We start from the raw sequence: 16,991 nt of genomic DNA on the forward strand, positions 1-16,991 counted from the left end.
ACAGTTAAACCAAACACTTGTGTTAAAAAAAAAAAAAAAGCCCATTCTTGCCTGCTTTTTCAAAATGTGAGATTGTGTTGGTTAAAGGCTATTATCAAAAGTACACATTTTTTAGTGACAATCTGCACAACTGAGTTCTCAGCCCCCTGCTGAGAAGTTGCCTGGTAGCAAGAAAAGTAGGGTTTCCTTGCCCAACTTTCAGAAATGCTTGTCAGAAAACAAGTGGTGGATTTGTAGCCCCCAGAGTATGATTATTTTTCTTCTATTCCATTTCTGTTTCTTCATCTTCTTTCTCTGCCTCAGTTCTAATTCACTCCTGGCCTTTGTGATCTTTTTATACCCCTCTGACAATTTCTAAAATTTTCTCTTCTCATATTCAGTCTGTTATTTTTTGTTCTAGTGTTGCAGTTACTGTACAAAGAAAAACTGTACAGTCCCTTTCCCTTAGGGCAACTTATTTCTATTTTTTTCCTTTTCTTAATCCCTTCCAGACCTCAGTCTTAGTCCTTTCAGACAATTCTTGTATCTACCTGCTTGTTTCAGTCATATGTAACTACAAGCCTCTCTCTTTGTTTACTTCTCTTTCACATTTTTTATGGTTCATGAAAGTTTGGATTTATGTGAGTAGGAAGACAGGAAAGAGAATCTTACCTTGCTTATTTCAAGTACTTGAGTGTGGTATGGAAGTGTAAACTGGCTTTTATAGTGCTTAGAACTGAGAATTCATTCTCAGAATGGCAAGAGTCATACTGCTGCTCTGTCACATTCTCCCATGTTTCCAAACCTGGGAGTGAATGACTTCTTTAAAAGAAGTCCAAAGAATTTGTGAAAGACAGGCCTACATTTCTTCTCAGGTGCAGCAAAAAAATGTGTGGTTAAAGCCTCTCAGTAAGATTTCACGTGAGGAGAACACTTTAAAGATCAGCCCAGATTTTGAGAAAAAAATCTTTAAGCCACTGAAAATGTTCCTATAAAATGAAGTTGAGCAACTTTAAGCCAGCCCAGCCACTGGAGATCATTTATGAGTATCTGATTTGTTCATCGATGCCATCATTCTGTCTTGTGTTAAAATGGCACCGGTGAGACTTGTAGAGGACAGAAAAGTGTAATCTTGTTACATATACATGCTTTGTCTGATGTGCAATGAAAATGTTTTTGTCTTATTTAGTGTTTCTAAAACAGTTGCATGTAAAATGTAGGTGCCATTCTACACTTTTAAAAAATATATTTCAAAGTACAAATAATATACATTTGGTGCACTACCTTTCCTGTGAAACTAACAGTGGACAGGCATTCAGGGGGGATGCTATTTGGTGATGAATAAAACCTTTGTGGAGAAAGGAATACTAATTCTGTGGCCGAAATATTTATGATGCTGCAAGTTTTCTTCTGTTGGATTTAATTCAATACAGATGTGCCATGCATTTCACAGAAGCTGTTTTGTTAATCCTTAGCCTCATTTATTAGTGAGAGTAATTAGAAGCCACCCATACTTTCCTTGGAATCTGGGTCAAGGTTGATCTCTGGAAAGTTCAGCATGGGTCTTGGTTTGTCTCGGTGAGACCTGTTTTTATAAAATCGCAGTTGATCTCTTTTCCTTTCCTTATCATAAAATAGATTACTTACTAACCATAACTCTTAAATAGTATGTTAATGATGTTGTTAATGATACTCAAATTTTAGTAATAATGTGAATTTTTGGTTCTGTTAGTGCGTAGAGAGATCGATACACTGAATGAGCGTTTAGCAGGTGAAGGACAGACAATTGATGGAGCTGAACTGAGCAAAGGACAGCTGAAAACAAAAGGTAAGAGAGCCACAAAGAATCCTAAACCACTGTTTTAAACTTCACTTTTTGTACTTTGCTGGCCAAAACTTAAAATGTTATTGAAGGGAATTAATACCAGTTACTTAAACAAGCTAATGCTGTATTTGAAATATCTGCCTTTGAATTTATTTGTCTCAACAGCCAGTCATAGTACCAGTCAGCTTTCTCAGAAATTAAAGACAACTTACAAGGCATCTACTAGCAAGGTATGAGACAAATTAAATCTCTACTCATCAATGTGTACTTGTGGGACTAACGTGACTGTCTTTAAGTTGTAAATTGTGGTTTCTTTAAGCTGAGTAGTGCTGGTGTGTAAGTAAACCTGCCTCGTAAGGAGCCATATCTTTATCTTGGGTTCATTCATACCCATTACTTCAACCATATTATATGGCATTTTTACAATAATTGCTTGCCTTTTTTCAAGAAGGAATGTTGGAGGGGAGAGAGTGTGCATAAGTGTGTATGTGGGATTACTGTTTTGTAAAGAGAACTAAAATAAATACTTCAGTGGGTATTGACTGAACAATGCTGTTTCCCAAAATGGACTGTGCTCCAAACTCACTGGGGTAGTGGATCACAACTTTTCTCTTCAGTCCATCCTTTATACTGCTACCGTATAGGGGGTTGGATTTTTTTTGTGTGTTTTTTTGGATTGGTTGTTTTTTGCCCCAGGGGAAATTAGAAGAGATTTAAGTTTCACAAACCACTCGTTTTGTATAATTGCACACGATTACATTTTTCTCATTGCCAACCTATAAAGAGTTTAGGTTTTTTCTACAAAGTACTTTCACTATTTGCTTATTCTTATGAGAAGGCTGATCCTTGACTGCTTTAATATTGGTAAAAAATACTAGGACTAAAACAATCTGTTCATTTTCTTTGGGAAATGCTGAGGTAAACATTCTTAATTTGAGTCCTTCATGTGAAATTTCCATACCGGAATACTTTTCATCCCTTAGTTAAGAGTCTGAATATTATATTGCCAAAACTCATATCAGAGGATGCTTTTAGCAGCAAGAGTTGTCCAGTAGTGTCCAAATTCTGAAGAGATAGAGTAGAATTAGTGCTTGGTACTCTTAAAACCAATTTTTTTTGTGTGTGTTAATGGACAAGATTCTGTAACTTAACTGCAGTTGTTTGTAGATGCAGGAATCCCTTATGTGAAATTCATATTTTGATGTTAACAAGATGTTATGTTTGTTAACAATCTCTGGCTATGACAGTTGCTAAACATCAGGAAAGCATCAACTGTTTATGCATCAACTGTTTATGCAGAATCCTAAAATAAACTGAAATGCTCCATCTAAACTAAATTCCGGGATCTCTGATTCTTTTTAATCAAGAAAAAGATTCTTAAAAGAAGGTATTTCTTCACCCCATAATTGAAAGTAATAAAACTTTTTGGACTATATAGTTTTTGTTGTTACTGCTTAGTGTTGTTCCACAGGAAATTCCATTCCTCAGTCACAGTGTAAGCTGCTGGACTGGTCCTGAGTTGACCAAGTTTTCATTCTTATTTCTAGTGTGTCCTGTCTGCATAAGAAACATTTTTACTTTGTTTGCAGTTTGTTTACAAATTGTTTCAATTTGTATTTAGTTTTCACTTGTTTACATAGTAAACAATTGTTTCCTTATTAAAAAACCTCTGTGTAGAAGGAAGCACATGAAACTGTGTGAATTTAAGAAAGAGGACAAAGGTAAAAGACACTCAGGATATGGTTGCCCACTTATTTTTGTATGATAATCCAAGATCTGCTGAGGTTAGTTAAAAAATTTTCTGCAGTACAGAGACCTCTTTTTTAGCAAGTTGCATGTTATTTAAAAATTTCTTTTCCTGACTTGGAAAATTGTTTATATATGGTTAACAAAGCAGGAAGTAATCCAGGCCCTGCCTAGTTTATCCAGTTACTGGTATGTGAAGTGAGGAACAGCAAAAACAGAAAGAAAAAAAAAGGTGTAGAAAAAGTATGTGATGAATTAATATCTGTATTAGGATATTTACTGTTGTTTAGTATTCTTGAACTCTTATCTTCTGTATGTTCATTCAAAACTTCTAGTACTCCAAAAGGAATTTTACGTCCTTGACATTAAATGATCAGTGAAACCCCTGTCCAGTACTTCTGGAAAATCTGTGCTTGTTGATGAGTAGGGGATAGTTTCTCCTAGAAAACTTTAGCATGAGGGTTTGACTCCACATTAGAAAGACAGAATGCAAGCATAGTTTGAGTGTGGGGTTCAGAGCTGGAAAACTTCAAGTTTGGAGTTTGACCTGAATGCTATATTAGTCCTTTATTGTTAATACTTAATTCAGCTGTTCCACTTCTCAGACATAAGTCCCTTTAGTTTAAGGACTATATTCAATGCGAAAGTTGCATCTTGTTCAAATTGTTCAAAACTTGTGAAATTCTGCAGCGTCGCCAAACTAATAATCTTTATCATTAACCCATTTTCCTTTTAATGCTTCCTTAATGACTGTTCCTTCTTCTGCTGTGAAACCAGAATGCATATTAGCTGTTAATTTGGAATTCAAATAGGGCATTATCATTTCATCATTGGAGAGTTGACTTGCTCAGGATTTGGAATGCTCTTGCAGATTTTCTTTTAGCTTTAAAAACCTTTTTTGAAGTAATTTGCTCTAATGACATACTTAAGACCTTCTATTTTAATACCAAAACCTTAATGGGATTTTAACCTTGGTTTATTGTAACTGAAATGTAGACTTAATTAACTTCCTAACTTTTACTAAGCTGTAGATAAGTCTTAATGTGATTTGTGTTGAAGTATTTAAAGGTTTTGATTTAGCTGGTCAGATAAATACCTGCCCGTAATTGCATGCACAGGAAAACACTGATAAATGGAAGTTGTCTTTTTGTTCCAGTTTAACAAAGCTTTTCGGGTAGTTTTTCTCAAAGAACGGTTATGAGATTGAAGACTTGTGGGTTAAAAATAGGGTATTTGTAATGGTGTTCTTACTTTTAAGTCATCTTTCACGACTTTTGGTTTCAGTTGTCTCTGGAAGTGTTCCAGTTTGTTGTTTGTTGTTTTTTTTTTTTTCCCTAAGTATTGCATTCCACTTTATCTGCAAATATAGAATTTCTGAAATTTGGTTCCTTTCTGTAGGTACTGAGTGTTTTCAGCCTTCCTGTACTGTAGCGCTTTGTAGTTTTACCATTTTACTAGACTTGTCTTCCTTTCATTTGGTATTACTTATGCACATACTAATTTGGATTTAATGAGTCTTCTCTGCTTTTCTCTTAATAGCTTGTCTTTGAGGAGGGAGTGTGCTTATCAAATGTTTAGATGAGTTTGACATATATTTTTAAAATAAGTTTTATTACACAAATAAACAGGCATATGCTCTCCGTTAATGTTTGGTTTGATTAGCTTCATGCAGTTTTAAAGAAAGACAGCAGTGAGTGTTCTGGATTTTACTAGAGTTAAGTAATAAGTGTATTTTTTTCCAAAGACATTACACTGGGTAGCATGGACTGTCTTTAAGTTATCAAATGTACTTCTTTGGGAATAGGCAAAGAAAGTTTTAAAGTCTTTTGCAGGGTTTGGTCTTTTTTTTTTTTTTTTTTTTTTTTTTTTTTTTTTTTTATTATAGTCCTTACCTAGACTGAATGGGAAGTGCACTCTGCGCTTGTACAATTCATTTCTCCAATGACATTGCATTATTATAGTACAGAATAGTTTGTCTTGCATTCTGAAAAAGGGGGAGTATTATTAAAATGAAAAAAAAATTAAGGTATATGCTTGCATCCAGGCTCACTCTTCTGTCATCAAAGGTGAAATTTTTGACAAAAGTGAACTGTCAGAACATTAAAGACTCATGAAAAAGTTAATATCTACTTGTATTCGTGAGATAATTACTTTATCTTGGGTCAGTGTGCTAAAAAAATGTTGGTCTCTCTGCTATTTCAGATTGTATCCAGTTTTAAAACTACAACATCAAGGGCAATCTGTCAACTGGTAAAGGAATATGTTGGCCACAGGGATGGTATTTGGGATGTCAGTGTTGCGAAAACTCAGCCAGTGGTGTTGGGAACTGCATCTGCTGGTAAAATTTTATGTTGCTTGAATATGTAGAAAAATCTGATTTAGTCCCTAAGCTCTAGCAAATACAGATCCAAAGCATACTTGAATACTGAGCTCCACACTGAAAGGGTCCTTTTAAAAAAGTTCTGTAGCTGAAAATGTCTTAAAATTGGAATTTCCTTGAAATGCATTTAACCTGTAGAAAGTTCAAACATCCTTGTTGATCTTTCTAAAGCATGTGCCAGTTAACTTCCATGCAGGTCACGCTCTCCTTAGTCAGCTCTAGCATGTTGGATGGTGTGAGTGGGTGGGATGGGAGCTGGTCTCCAGTGCAGTACAGAATGCCCTACGGCTGGATACAGAGATCCCTGTAGGCTTTCTATCCTAATACTGTGTAGCCTTTGTTCTGTAGAAGCTGTAGGTTTGGTCATAGTTTGCATATTCTTGTATTCTTGCATTCATCTGGCTTTTGCCTCAGGATACAGGGGCAGCTAAAAATCTTTATTTTCAGTCCTTTTTACTTTACGAGACTCCTTCCTTCCCATTGAGGGGGAACAAGTACTAGTGAATAAGTCACTAAATCTGTTATAGTCCAAAAATCAATCTAGAGGCTTGTGTAGTCTTGGAAAATTTTTATGGAAATAAACCATAACTAGATATAATTGCTCAAGTTTGAAGTGACAGTCTTCTGAAGCTGGAACAGGGACTTGAATATTATGGACTAGAAACGTTGGCTTCGTAACTGAACTGTTAGAATTTTTATGTGCCCACCAACAGGCACGTCTTGTCTTTGTCCTGATTTAACTTGGAAACAGCCATTCTCCAGTTCAGCATTAAAGTACTTCCCACTTGCATACTTGTATTATTTATATATTTTTGGGTGCGGCAGGATAAAGGTGTGGCATTTGGAGTGATTTCCTCTTTAAATAAATTTTTGTAGTGCTCTGCAGTGACCTGTGTGCATTTGGGACTTCCATGCAGGAAGCAAATAGATTGTGCATACAATTCTTGCTTCTAGTGACTGCCTTTTTCACCAAAGAATGCTTTCTCTGTGCTTCCTGAATCTCATGATACACAGGTGGAACATTATACAGAAGTATATAACCAAGTTAGGAAAAATATCAAAAGTAGAATTTGCCTTTCAATACTTTCTGCAAATCAATCTGATTAGGACAACACTATTTTTTGGGGGAGATATGTATTAAGTTATAATGATAAGAAGCTTTTATATTTTATATACAGTCGAAGATAACTTGTTTGTTAGCATTAAAAATTAAAAACATACATTTGTAACTATTTACAACTACTTCTTAATCTTTGTAGATCACACTGCTTTGCTGTGGAGCATAGAAACAGGGAAGTGCCTTGTCAAGTACGTAGGGCATGTTGGATCAGGTAAGATAAGGGCATGTTGTGAAAACTGGGAAGGGAAAGTGGGTTTTGGACAACTACAGAAATGCTTATTGTGGTTTCACTTGCAGGTTTGCCAACACCATTAACAAGTCAGTTGTGAAGTTCCACTAATTTTCATACAGAGAAGGTTCTGCAATATGATTCTTTCTTGGAGAGGCACATTAAGGCAGTTCTGCAAATGCTAAATGAATAAACAACTCCATATAAAGAAATTTACAGGCACAGTTACGACACTTGGAAGTTAAATGTCAGGACTCATTGAGGTCTCATGCATATGCAGAACAAGAGAATCTTATGTAACCAGAAATTAACTGTCTTGCAGGATATGTGTCATATTTGGGATACAAAATACAGATGCTGCGTGAATATCTGTTTGCACTTCTTTGTTTAACACATGATCCCATGTATAATTTGCTGCATAATATTAAATTGTCATCTTGTTTTGAAGACAGTTAGTTATGTATTGGCATTTGTCTTCCTTTATCCCAGTATGAATATTTCAGAAATTTTTTTTAAACCCCTCTTTGGGTGGAAAGGTGCAGTGCAATGAGTGCTTTTTATGTTAATCTTAAATTTTGGTGTCCAATTTGACAAGCACCCGATTAACCTTCTTCTCTCTCATAGTGGGTTACAATATAGAATTTTATAGACCAAAATTGAAGAGGTTTTCCTTAGCTTTAACTTGCTGTTGAGAATTGAGCACTTTGAGTGGAGAGTCATGCACCCTGAAGATGAGAAATGCAGTTATTGACCAGGAATGTTTGGTTAAATAGCACATTACATGACCCTTGTGGCAAGGATACAAATAGAATTAAGTTCTCCAGGGAGTGGTCAGTTGCTTCAGCCATGTGTTCTACTTTTTCTTCCCTCTGTATGTCTTCTAGTTCCTACAGCACAAAGATAGATGCAGATAAACAACTGGCAACACTTTAATTTGTTCAGATATCTCAGGTTGCTTGCTGCATGGACTTTCAGCTTCTATGAAGTCATGTTTAAAAACTTCAATCGCACTGTCATGCTGATAGTTTTCTTTTAAAATTGCTATTTGGATAACCATGAAAATAGTAAGTTCTAACCTGTATTTTAACAATTGTGTTGAAACAAAAAAATTATAAATTATACTGTATAGAGATTTTATATAATTACATACATATAAAAATTACATTAGAAATAATATATTTTTTATTTAATAAAACTTTTCTTGTTTGACGGTTGATTTGAAATGATGCAAAGGTGCCAGCAGTTGATGCACTGTTGATTAGTTCAGTTTAAGAAGCGTCTTCTCAGACTTATTACACCACACTCTCCCAACAACATAAGCATCTATTTTACTTGTATGATGGATGGAAATAATTTCAGAGTTCTTTCTTGAATTGAATCTTATGCACTGAAATAAAAATTAAGAGCTTTGTAGGTTGATAGAATTCTTGCAGGACTATTTTAAGTCCATCATATTTTGATTACATATGGTTGCAAGACTGAAATCTGATTTGTATTATTTGCATCAGGTTTTCAGGCATTTATCTTGCAATCCTAAGTAACAATCAGAACGTTGATGGTCCTATATAATCAGTTTTCATTAAGTTAGAAATAATTATGAATACTTGAATTCTCTTTATGGAAGTCCAGAGCATTATCCGCTGTCAGCTCACTTATGATTATTTGAATGTGGTTTCTTTGTCCTCTCTAACATGAACTATTTGTACTAGATTCAGGAAATAATTTTCTAGAAAATATGTATTGTTGTATAATCAACTATAGCTGCTTTCTTTGATGCTACACCTTTATCTCACCTAAGTTATTACTATAAAAATTACTCAAGACTCAAGATGACTTGATTTTTCAATGCTTTTAAAACAAAACATTGTGTAAGAATTCTTTTTGTATGCTAACTTAAAAATTTACTTTGTTTCACACAGTAAACTCCATAAAGTTTCATCCCACTGAGCAAGTGGCTCTTACAGGTAGGTAAAATTTTTTCATATGCTGATTATTTTAATTACTGTAGAAAATAAGTGTGATTTGCCAGCATCTGTGTAGGTGGGAGCATTGGGCAATGGTTAATGGATGAAATTTAACAAGTTCAAATGCTGGATTCTGCACCTATGACAGAGTAATGTTGAGCACATCTATAATTTGGGACTGGAGTGGCTGGAGAGCAACCCTGCAGAAAGGGCTCTGGAGGTGCTGGCTGACAGCAGATTTGATGTGCCTGCAGTGTGCCTGGGCAGCCCAGAGGGCAAACCTCATCCTGGCGTGCATCAAACACAGCACAAGCAGGTGGACAAAAGAGGTGCTTGTCCTGCTGTATTCGGTGTTGGTGCGGCCTCTCCTGGAGAACTGTGTGCAGTTCTGGGCCCCACATTTAAGAAAGATGTGAAGGTCCTTGAATGTATCCAGAGGAGACCAGCAAAGCTGGTGAAAGGGCTGGAAGGCATGTCCTGTGAGGAGCAGCTAAGGACTTTGGGTTTGTCTGTTTTGGAGAAAAGGAGCCTGAGCAGCAGCCTCGTTGCTGTCTACAGGTCCCTGAGGAGGGGAATTGGAAATGGAGCTGCTGACCTCTTCTCCCTGGGATCCAGCAATGGGATGGACAGGAATGGTTCAAGGCTGTGCCGGGGAGGGTTAGACTGGACATTAGGAAGGATTTCTTTACCAAGAGGGTGGCCAAGCACTGGAACAGGCTTTCTAGAGAGGCTGTCATTTGGACAATGCCCTTAACAACATTCTTTAAGTCAGGTCTGAAGTGGTCAGGGAGTTGGACTGGTTCATGATTTTATGTCCCTTCCAACTGAAATAATCTGTTCTATCTATCTATATCCATACATGATATTCCCAGAAGTAAAGGAAAAGAATATTGTGCTACTGAGTGTGCAGAAAAAGCAGTGTGAAAATATGATTGTTAGTGTAAAGGTGTTTTCAGGCCTGAGTGTACCATCAGTGCAGCTTCAGGTTTGAAAACTCTCTGGTGTGCCTAATACTGTGGTTCATATAGTTCAATAATTAGGCCACTAGCTTTGGAATGAAAGAGGTCTGGATTGAATTTGCTGCTACTAGGTAAGTCATTGTAAAATGAGGATAATTATTACTGAGGTTAGAAATGAAAACACTTCTGCTTTCTGCATCTGCACTGATCACTTAGAAGGAAGGTAGGGAGCATCAGGCCTTCTATCTAGGCTAATGATTTAATTTTATTTGGATTTTCCTGTTTTCATTTGCTAACCTTAGCCCTTGTTTCAGTACCATAAGCAATGTTGCTATGTAAACTGACTTGTGAAAACCAAACTAAACAAACAAAAGCTGCCTGTAGATAGATTTTTTGTTCTTCCATTATTTTTTCGAGAGATGGTTCTGCAAAGTATTTCAGTTGCAAGTTTTCAGGTGTCTTGTTCTTCAATGACAATTGATTTTATAACTGATTAAAATAAAAAAAACTTTCCCCCTAATCCAGAATAGTGACATCAGGCATAATGTAAGGCTGACCTTTCTTCTAGCCTTCTTGGTCCGTTAGACGAGTTATTTTTCTTAGTGCTTTCATGTACATTGCACTTGCCAGAGCTTTACGTGCTCATTACAAACTGTTTTTCTTAATCTAGAATGCTCAGCACTGTACCCCCAGGTATTAGAACTTGTTTGTTCTGTCCATAATAAGGAAAATCTTGGGTTTCTCCTTAGTAAATGGGTAAGTCTTTTTCAAAACCTGAGCTGTAATCTGGTGTTAGTTAAACTGAGCTTTTCAAGGCAGAAGCAGAATAGCTTCACACTTGCTCTTTAGGTTTCTCATTAAAACCCTGCTAAAAACATCTAATGGAAGAAATAATTGAATGAAGAACCACAATATTTTGAGAAATGGCAAATGAAGAATGGCACCTGTGATGTATTAAATGCCTTCTTCAAATATTACGTATTGGAATAACGCAGATACTCGTCTTCTGATGTGTAGTATTAGAGTGGGTGTTTCACTGTAGGAGTGATTAATTTGGTACCTATTTATATTTTTCAAAATGAATTATGTTCTTAATCAGTATTGAAGCCAGGAGAGTAACTGTTGATGTTGAGACTTGCTTACCATAAAGTTTGCAATGGTATCTGTTAAAAAAAGATGGAACTCAGACAGTATTGCCAAATGTAACATTAAAGGTTGTTTTTATTGCCCATGGAAATGCTCTTATTTATTCTCTATCTCTTTTTTACCTCTCTTCCCCCTGTGCAGCATCTGGAGACCAGACAGCTCACATCTGGAGATACATAGTACAGTTGCCTACACCTCAGCCAACTGCAGACTGCAATGTAAGCAATCAACTTACTGCAACTAAACTAATTGCACAGCAGTTTCATCAGATACAGGTTTTGTGATGAGACTGAATGTTAAATTTACATATAATTAAAAAATAACATGATTTGAGGATTGCCAAAGGTGGGATTTTAAGGTTTTAATTTAACAGCTGTGTTTCAGCCTTTCTTTGAAAATAGACTTGCTTCACATTTTCAAAGGTGTGTGGTGCAGAATAGAATTGGCAGCTGCAAGTGCATTAATTGACTTTTTTTTCAAGGTAGTAAATGTGTAAGTAAATGAAGATGAGTAATTTTTTTGGCAATAATTCAAATTATAAATAATGAAGTTCTTTTAAAAGTAATTAAATTCTTGTAGCTTTACTTACTGAGGCACCTGTATTAGCTATATTGAAGACAGAGGTTATAGCATGAGCTTCTCAGTAAGCTAAATAGGGGCAAAGAGATGGCTGTATCATATGAGACAAATTTCTGAATGGAAAATATTTGATTCAGTTTATTTGATTTGGCATTTCCCATTTTGAAAGAACAGTACAAATGTTATCTTTTTCACATCCATGTAACATAAAAGAAAAATGGTTTTGTCTTGTGTAAGTGAAAAAGAGGTTCAGAGACTGATGTTTCATGGTTGACAAAAGAATTTATTTTGCATCTAGTTTACATCAGCACTGCATGATGACTATGTATTGACCAACAGACAAATATTGATGTAATGATTTAAGTTTAATGGATGAAAATATGTCTGTAAATGATTGTCTTCCTGAAGATTAAATTAGTCAGTGTCCTGTAAGATGCTTCCTATCCTTAAAAATTGAAAGGAAAAAAGTCCCTTGATAAATATGATGCAATGAAATTCTAGGGTAATACAGTAAGGGAATATGAAGAAACCTTACCAGATAGTAAAGGGAACAGATACTCAGAGCTAAAGAGTTCAGAGGAGACTTTAAAATGAAGTAGAATTGTAGATTCATTTAGATTGGAAAATAAAACCCTCCTAAGATTATCAAGTCCAGCTGTTGACCCAGCACTGCCAAGTCCACCACTAAACCATGTCCTTAAATGACACATCTACATGTCTTTTAAACACCTTCATGGATGGTCACTCCACTCCAGCTTCCCTGAGCTACTTGGTCCAGTGCTTGACAACCTTTTGGTGAAGAAATTTTTCCCAACAGCCAATCTAAACCTCCCCTTGGTGCATTTCCTTTTGTTCTGTTGCTTGTTACTTGGGAGAAGAGGCTGACTCCTACCTTGCTCCAACCTCCTTTCAGGTGGCTGTAGAGAGCAATAAGGTCTCCCTTAAGCCTCCTTTTCTCCAACCTGAACAACCTATTTCCCTCAGCTGCTCCTCACGAAATTGTTAATGGAGTTATTAAAACTGCAATTAACTCACTGGTTATATTCCTTCAACTAAGTTTGTGATAGTGAGTACCTGAGTAGGCCAGGTGCTGCAGAATTAAGTTACACACATTCTCATTGAGGGGATTGGGAAGCATTTACACTGCAAAATGTAACTTTGAGACGTTCCTTCCCTTCTATAGTAAATCTTTTTTTCTCTCGTATTTTATAGCAAGTGACTGGAGAAGATGAAGTTGAGTTCTCAGATAAAGATGAACCTGATGGAGATGGGGATGGTTCCAGTGATTGCCCCACTGTCAGAGCGCCGTTAACTTCTCTGAAAAGCCATCAAGGAGTGGTCATAGCAGCTGACTGGCTGGTTGGGGGGAAGCAGGCTGTGACAGCATCATGGGATAGGACAGCAAATCTATATGATGTAGAGACTTCTGAACTTGTCCATTCTCTTACAGGTATTTGTTCACTCACAAAAAATTAAATTGGTAGTTTGTTTTTATACGTGGGATTATTTGTAGATGCGAAAACACTGGGAAAGTAATTTGTTTCTCTGGACCACAACATGAGTGTGTACAAGACTGAAGCTGCTGCTCAATGCTGTAGTAGTTTCTAAAATTACCACCTTGTAAATCCCCTGAGCGTGAATTTGTCTTCTCTTTAAGCTTGTGATTTAACCAATGAGAGTAGTTGTTTTTAAACTGAATGTACTCAAATTCTAGTTCTTGCAAAATGCTTTTGCTGTGTTCAGGGCATATAAAGCAGCAATAACCTGTACTACTTGGTGTGAAATGATAGTGTGTTTTTTTCCCTTCGAATACAGTCCCAAACTTTTACACTGGTGGTAACATTAAAGTTCAGAATGATCACTATTTTCTCAGTTTGGGGAAAAAAAGAAAAAAATCATCAGCATTTCGTTCCAAGTGTATGTGGAAATGAAAAGTCTTACTTTCATTGCCTTACATGTTCTCATCTGTGGTTGTAGGGCATGACCAAGAGCTCACGCATTGTTGTACACATCCCACCCAGCGTCTTGTGGTGACATCGTCACGCGATACAACCTTCCGTCTGTGGGATTTCAGAGATCCTTCTATCCATTCCGTGAATGTCTTTCAGGGCCACACAGAGTAAGTGACAGCTCCTTCACAGGTTTTTACAAGTTCCAAAAGTAAAATCTGAAAGAAACTGTTTCAGTGCTTTTTTTGAGGTATTTAAGTTCATTCCTGTTCTGTGAGACTGATTCTCACAGAAACCTCTAACTGTCCTCCTTCAGATGTTACACAGCAGTACTTTATTTCCCAAATAGCAGCCAGGGCTCTTGATGTGATATTGCTTATGTGGTTAAGTCTCGATAAAAGTTGTTATAATTAAAGGTGATTTAAGGTATGAGCTTGTTTTTGGTATTGGTTATGCCTGTAGTTCGGGGTTATTGCTGTGATGCAGAGGGTCAAGCAGATTGCCTCTGCTTGCCATGATACTCAGTGTGAAATAAAGGTTACTTCTTTGGAACCAGTGGACCAAAAAGCAGGATTAATTTTTACCCTTTAAAGCTTCTAATTTTTACATTAAATAGGAAATTAAAGTAAGGGCACTGATTGCCGTGTTCTGTCAAAATAGTGATTTTGATGCAACATTTTTAGTTACCAGTTCAGGCTTAACATTATTATACTGACGACTGTTGAAGAGGGACAAATGTAGTCCTGAGAATCTGTTACGGTGTTGACTTAACTGTCTGTTTATCTCAGCTTTGATACATGGAAAATACAGGAGTAACTTGGAAATACTTTACCCAAGGAAGCAAATCTTTTTTTAAGACTTCAGAACTTGTTAAGACTTTTAAGCTTGACTGTATCAGAAAAAATTTCACCTCCTTTCTTCAGAATAAAAGATGATTGTTAATCCTAGCTCAAAACAAAACACACAAATGTTTATTCACATTTTTGGTTTTTTGTTAATTCAAATGTGTAATTTGCATTATGACTGAGTTTCAGTATCCACTTCTTCATTTCCTCAGCTATTGGCTAACCTATATATAAAGTAAAACCTCTTTAACCCTCCCTGCCCCAGACTCCTCATCTTTATAAATTATTTGGTGCATCACAATCATCCCATGTAAGTAGACATCGTCTCCTGATAGAATAATAACCTTGATTTTGTGGCCTGCATCCTAGAATTGTTTCATGCCATGACTTTTGTACTCTTCTGTCACTTTTTCTAGAATGACTTGCAAAACTTGGAAGGTTTTGTATCCAATTGGTGCTTGCATTTTTTTCTGAGCTGATTAACTTCTTCGTCCCAGGACATTTTTTCAGAGAAAGGATCAAGATTGACATTCATGTTTTTTCCGTATGTTTGCTGAGGCCAAATGATGTTGATCTGGGGTGATGGTGCAGATTGTAAAAGCTGTTAGCTGCTGTTTTGGCCTCCATTGCTGAGACCTACAAGCTAGCAGCACGTTTTTTTTTTTTATGAATGGAATAGACCTTGTGCAACCTCTTCAGTCACTCTTATTCCAGCTTTTAATCGTCTTCATATTTGTGTTTGTTACATCACCTGTCTCCATTTTGTTCTTTGAATGTATGAGTTATTAGTATTGACATAGGCTTTTCCACTAAATACACCCTAAATTTAAGGGTCTCAAAACTGACTTTACCATTCAGTGTCTAAGGCTGCTGATGTCTCTGTTCTCTTGAGTAGGTGATTCTGTTAGGGAGGTGAGTGTTTCACTAAGAAGTGCAGACAGAGCAGAGATGAGGGTGGTATTTGGCAGTTGAGACATGGTTTGAGGGATTTTATTTTTGGACATTAACTGTACTGCCTTGTGGGAAAATATTTTCAAATTACTCTCTAATCAATGCTATAACAATCTCCCCACGTTAAGCAGCATAGAAGAAACTTTTATCTATTGACTAGAAAATACATACACACAAGACTTTTTTTTGGCTTTCCTGAGTGTCTCTTTGAACAATTTGCCAAGCTTTTAATATTTCGATAGGCCCTTGGCATCAGTTCTGTAAATTGGATGTTACAGTCATTAACACTGATGATTTAAAGTCCTCAGTCACCGGTTTTAACAGCCTCTGGCTGAGCAGCACCTGACGAGGAGCTCGTAGAGCAGCTATTTTTTCCCTGTGTATTTCACCAGATCAACTCTTAATACGTTAAACCAATATAATTAGATGCCAAACATCTCAATCATGAGGCCAACATACCGTGTTTTTTGTGTACTACAACACAAAATCTTATTCCATCCGAAATTCCTTCTCACTGCGGCTGCACAGCGCGCCTTGGCCGGCAGGTGTCAGCACTGTTACACTGTGTGAGGGTCCGCGGGCTGAGGAATTTGGGGGAGGGTGTAATTCCATCTTCCTTTTATTTACCTTAATGTGTTAAAGTGAAGATTTATTCAAAATGGCTCATTATCGTCTTAAAATTATAACTGATGTTGATCTGTTTAGAGAAGAAGGAATCTTGTTACATGCAGAGTATGATTTTATAAAGTAAATTGACATCAAAAAATGAAAAGAGTTGTTGTGCGTTGTCATGTACTTTAATGTTCTGTCAAAGGCAGTGTATATTTTTTAAGTGATTATTTGTATCTTAAGTGGATCTATTTTGGTGTCCTGAGCATATAGCTTCTTTATTAGAAGCAGAATGTTCCTTATTGTCTACTACTGTGACAATTTAAGAAAATAAATTATCTTCCAGTAAGGCCAAAAGGAATCGTTGTGATTGACACATCTGTCTTGAGCGTCTTGCATTGATAACTGTTAGGAATTAGGAGGCAATTTTGGGAGAATTGCTAACTGTATGTGAAGTTATTTCAGTGACAAAGATTCCAGCTTATTTCTTGGTAAATTCTGTATGTTGCTTATTGCAGTGTTTAATTAACTTCCCTGTTAAACTTTTTGCACCTCCCTAGTCTGAGTTTGTCTAGCTTCACTTTCTGTCTTCTGATTTTTATCTTGAAGAGCTTTGTTTCCTGTATTTTCTTTTGTACAAATTACCAGTTCTTATATACAAGTTACCTATTTTGCCTTAAAGTGTGTTTTTGAATATATTTTGAAATTTA

At 36.3% G+C, this 16,991-nt stretch overlaps 1 protein-coding gene across 2 annotated transcripts in view; it reads left to right on the top strand.

The window, feature by feature from the left end:
• WDR37 (WD repeat domain 37) overlaps positions 1-16,991 on the top strand; it is a 45,078-nt gene that overhangs the window by 13,744 nt on the left and 14,343 nt on the right. For both annotated transcript variants that reach the window (XM_027720755.2, XM_027720756.2), the window contains 8 exons: positions 1,712-1,807; positions 1,970-2,034; positions 5,753-5,888; positions 7,190-7,261; positions 9,199-9,243; positions 11,490-11,566; positions 13,140-13,377; positions 13,905-14,046. In XM_027720755.2, the coding sequence (XP_027576556.1) occupies positions 1,712-1,807; positions 1,970-2,034; positions 5,753-5,888; positions 7,190-7,261; positions 9,199-9,243; positions 11,490-11,566; positions 13,140-13,377; positions 13,905-14,046 (871 nt within the window). The remainder of the gene's footprint in view (positions 1-1,711; positions 1,808-1,969; positions 2,035-5,752; positions 5,889-7,189; positions 7,262-9,198; positions 9,244-11,489; positions 11,567-13,139; positions 13,378-13,904; positions 14,047-16,991) is intronic.

The sequence above is a fragment of the Pipra filicauda genome, unplaced genomic scaffold, assembly GCF_003945595.2.
Source record: "Pipra filicauda isolate LSUMZ 115617 unplaced genomic scaffold, ASM394559v2 scaffold94_size2452230_pilon, whole genome shotgun sequence".
NCBI classification, from domain to species: domain Eukaryota; kingdom Metazoa; phylum Chordata; class Aves; order Passeriformes; family Pipridae; genus Pipra; species Pipra filicauda.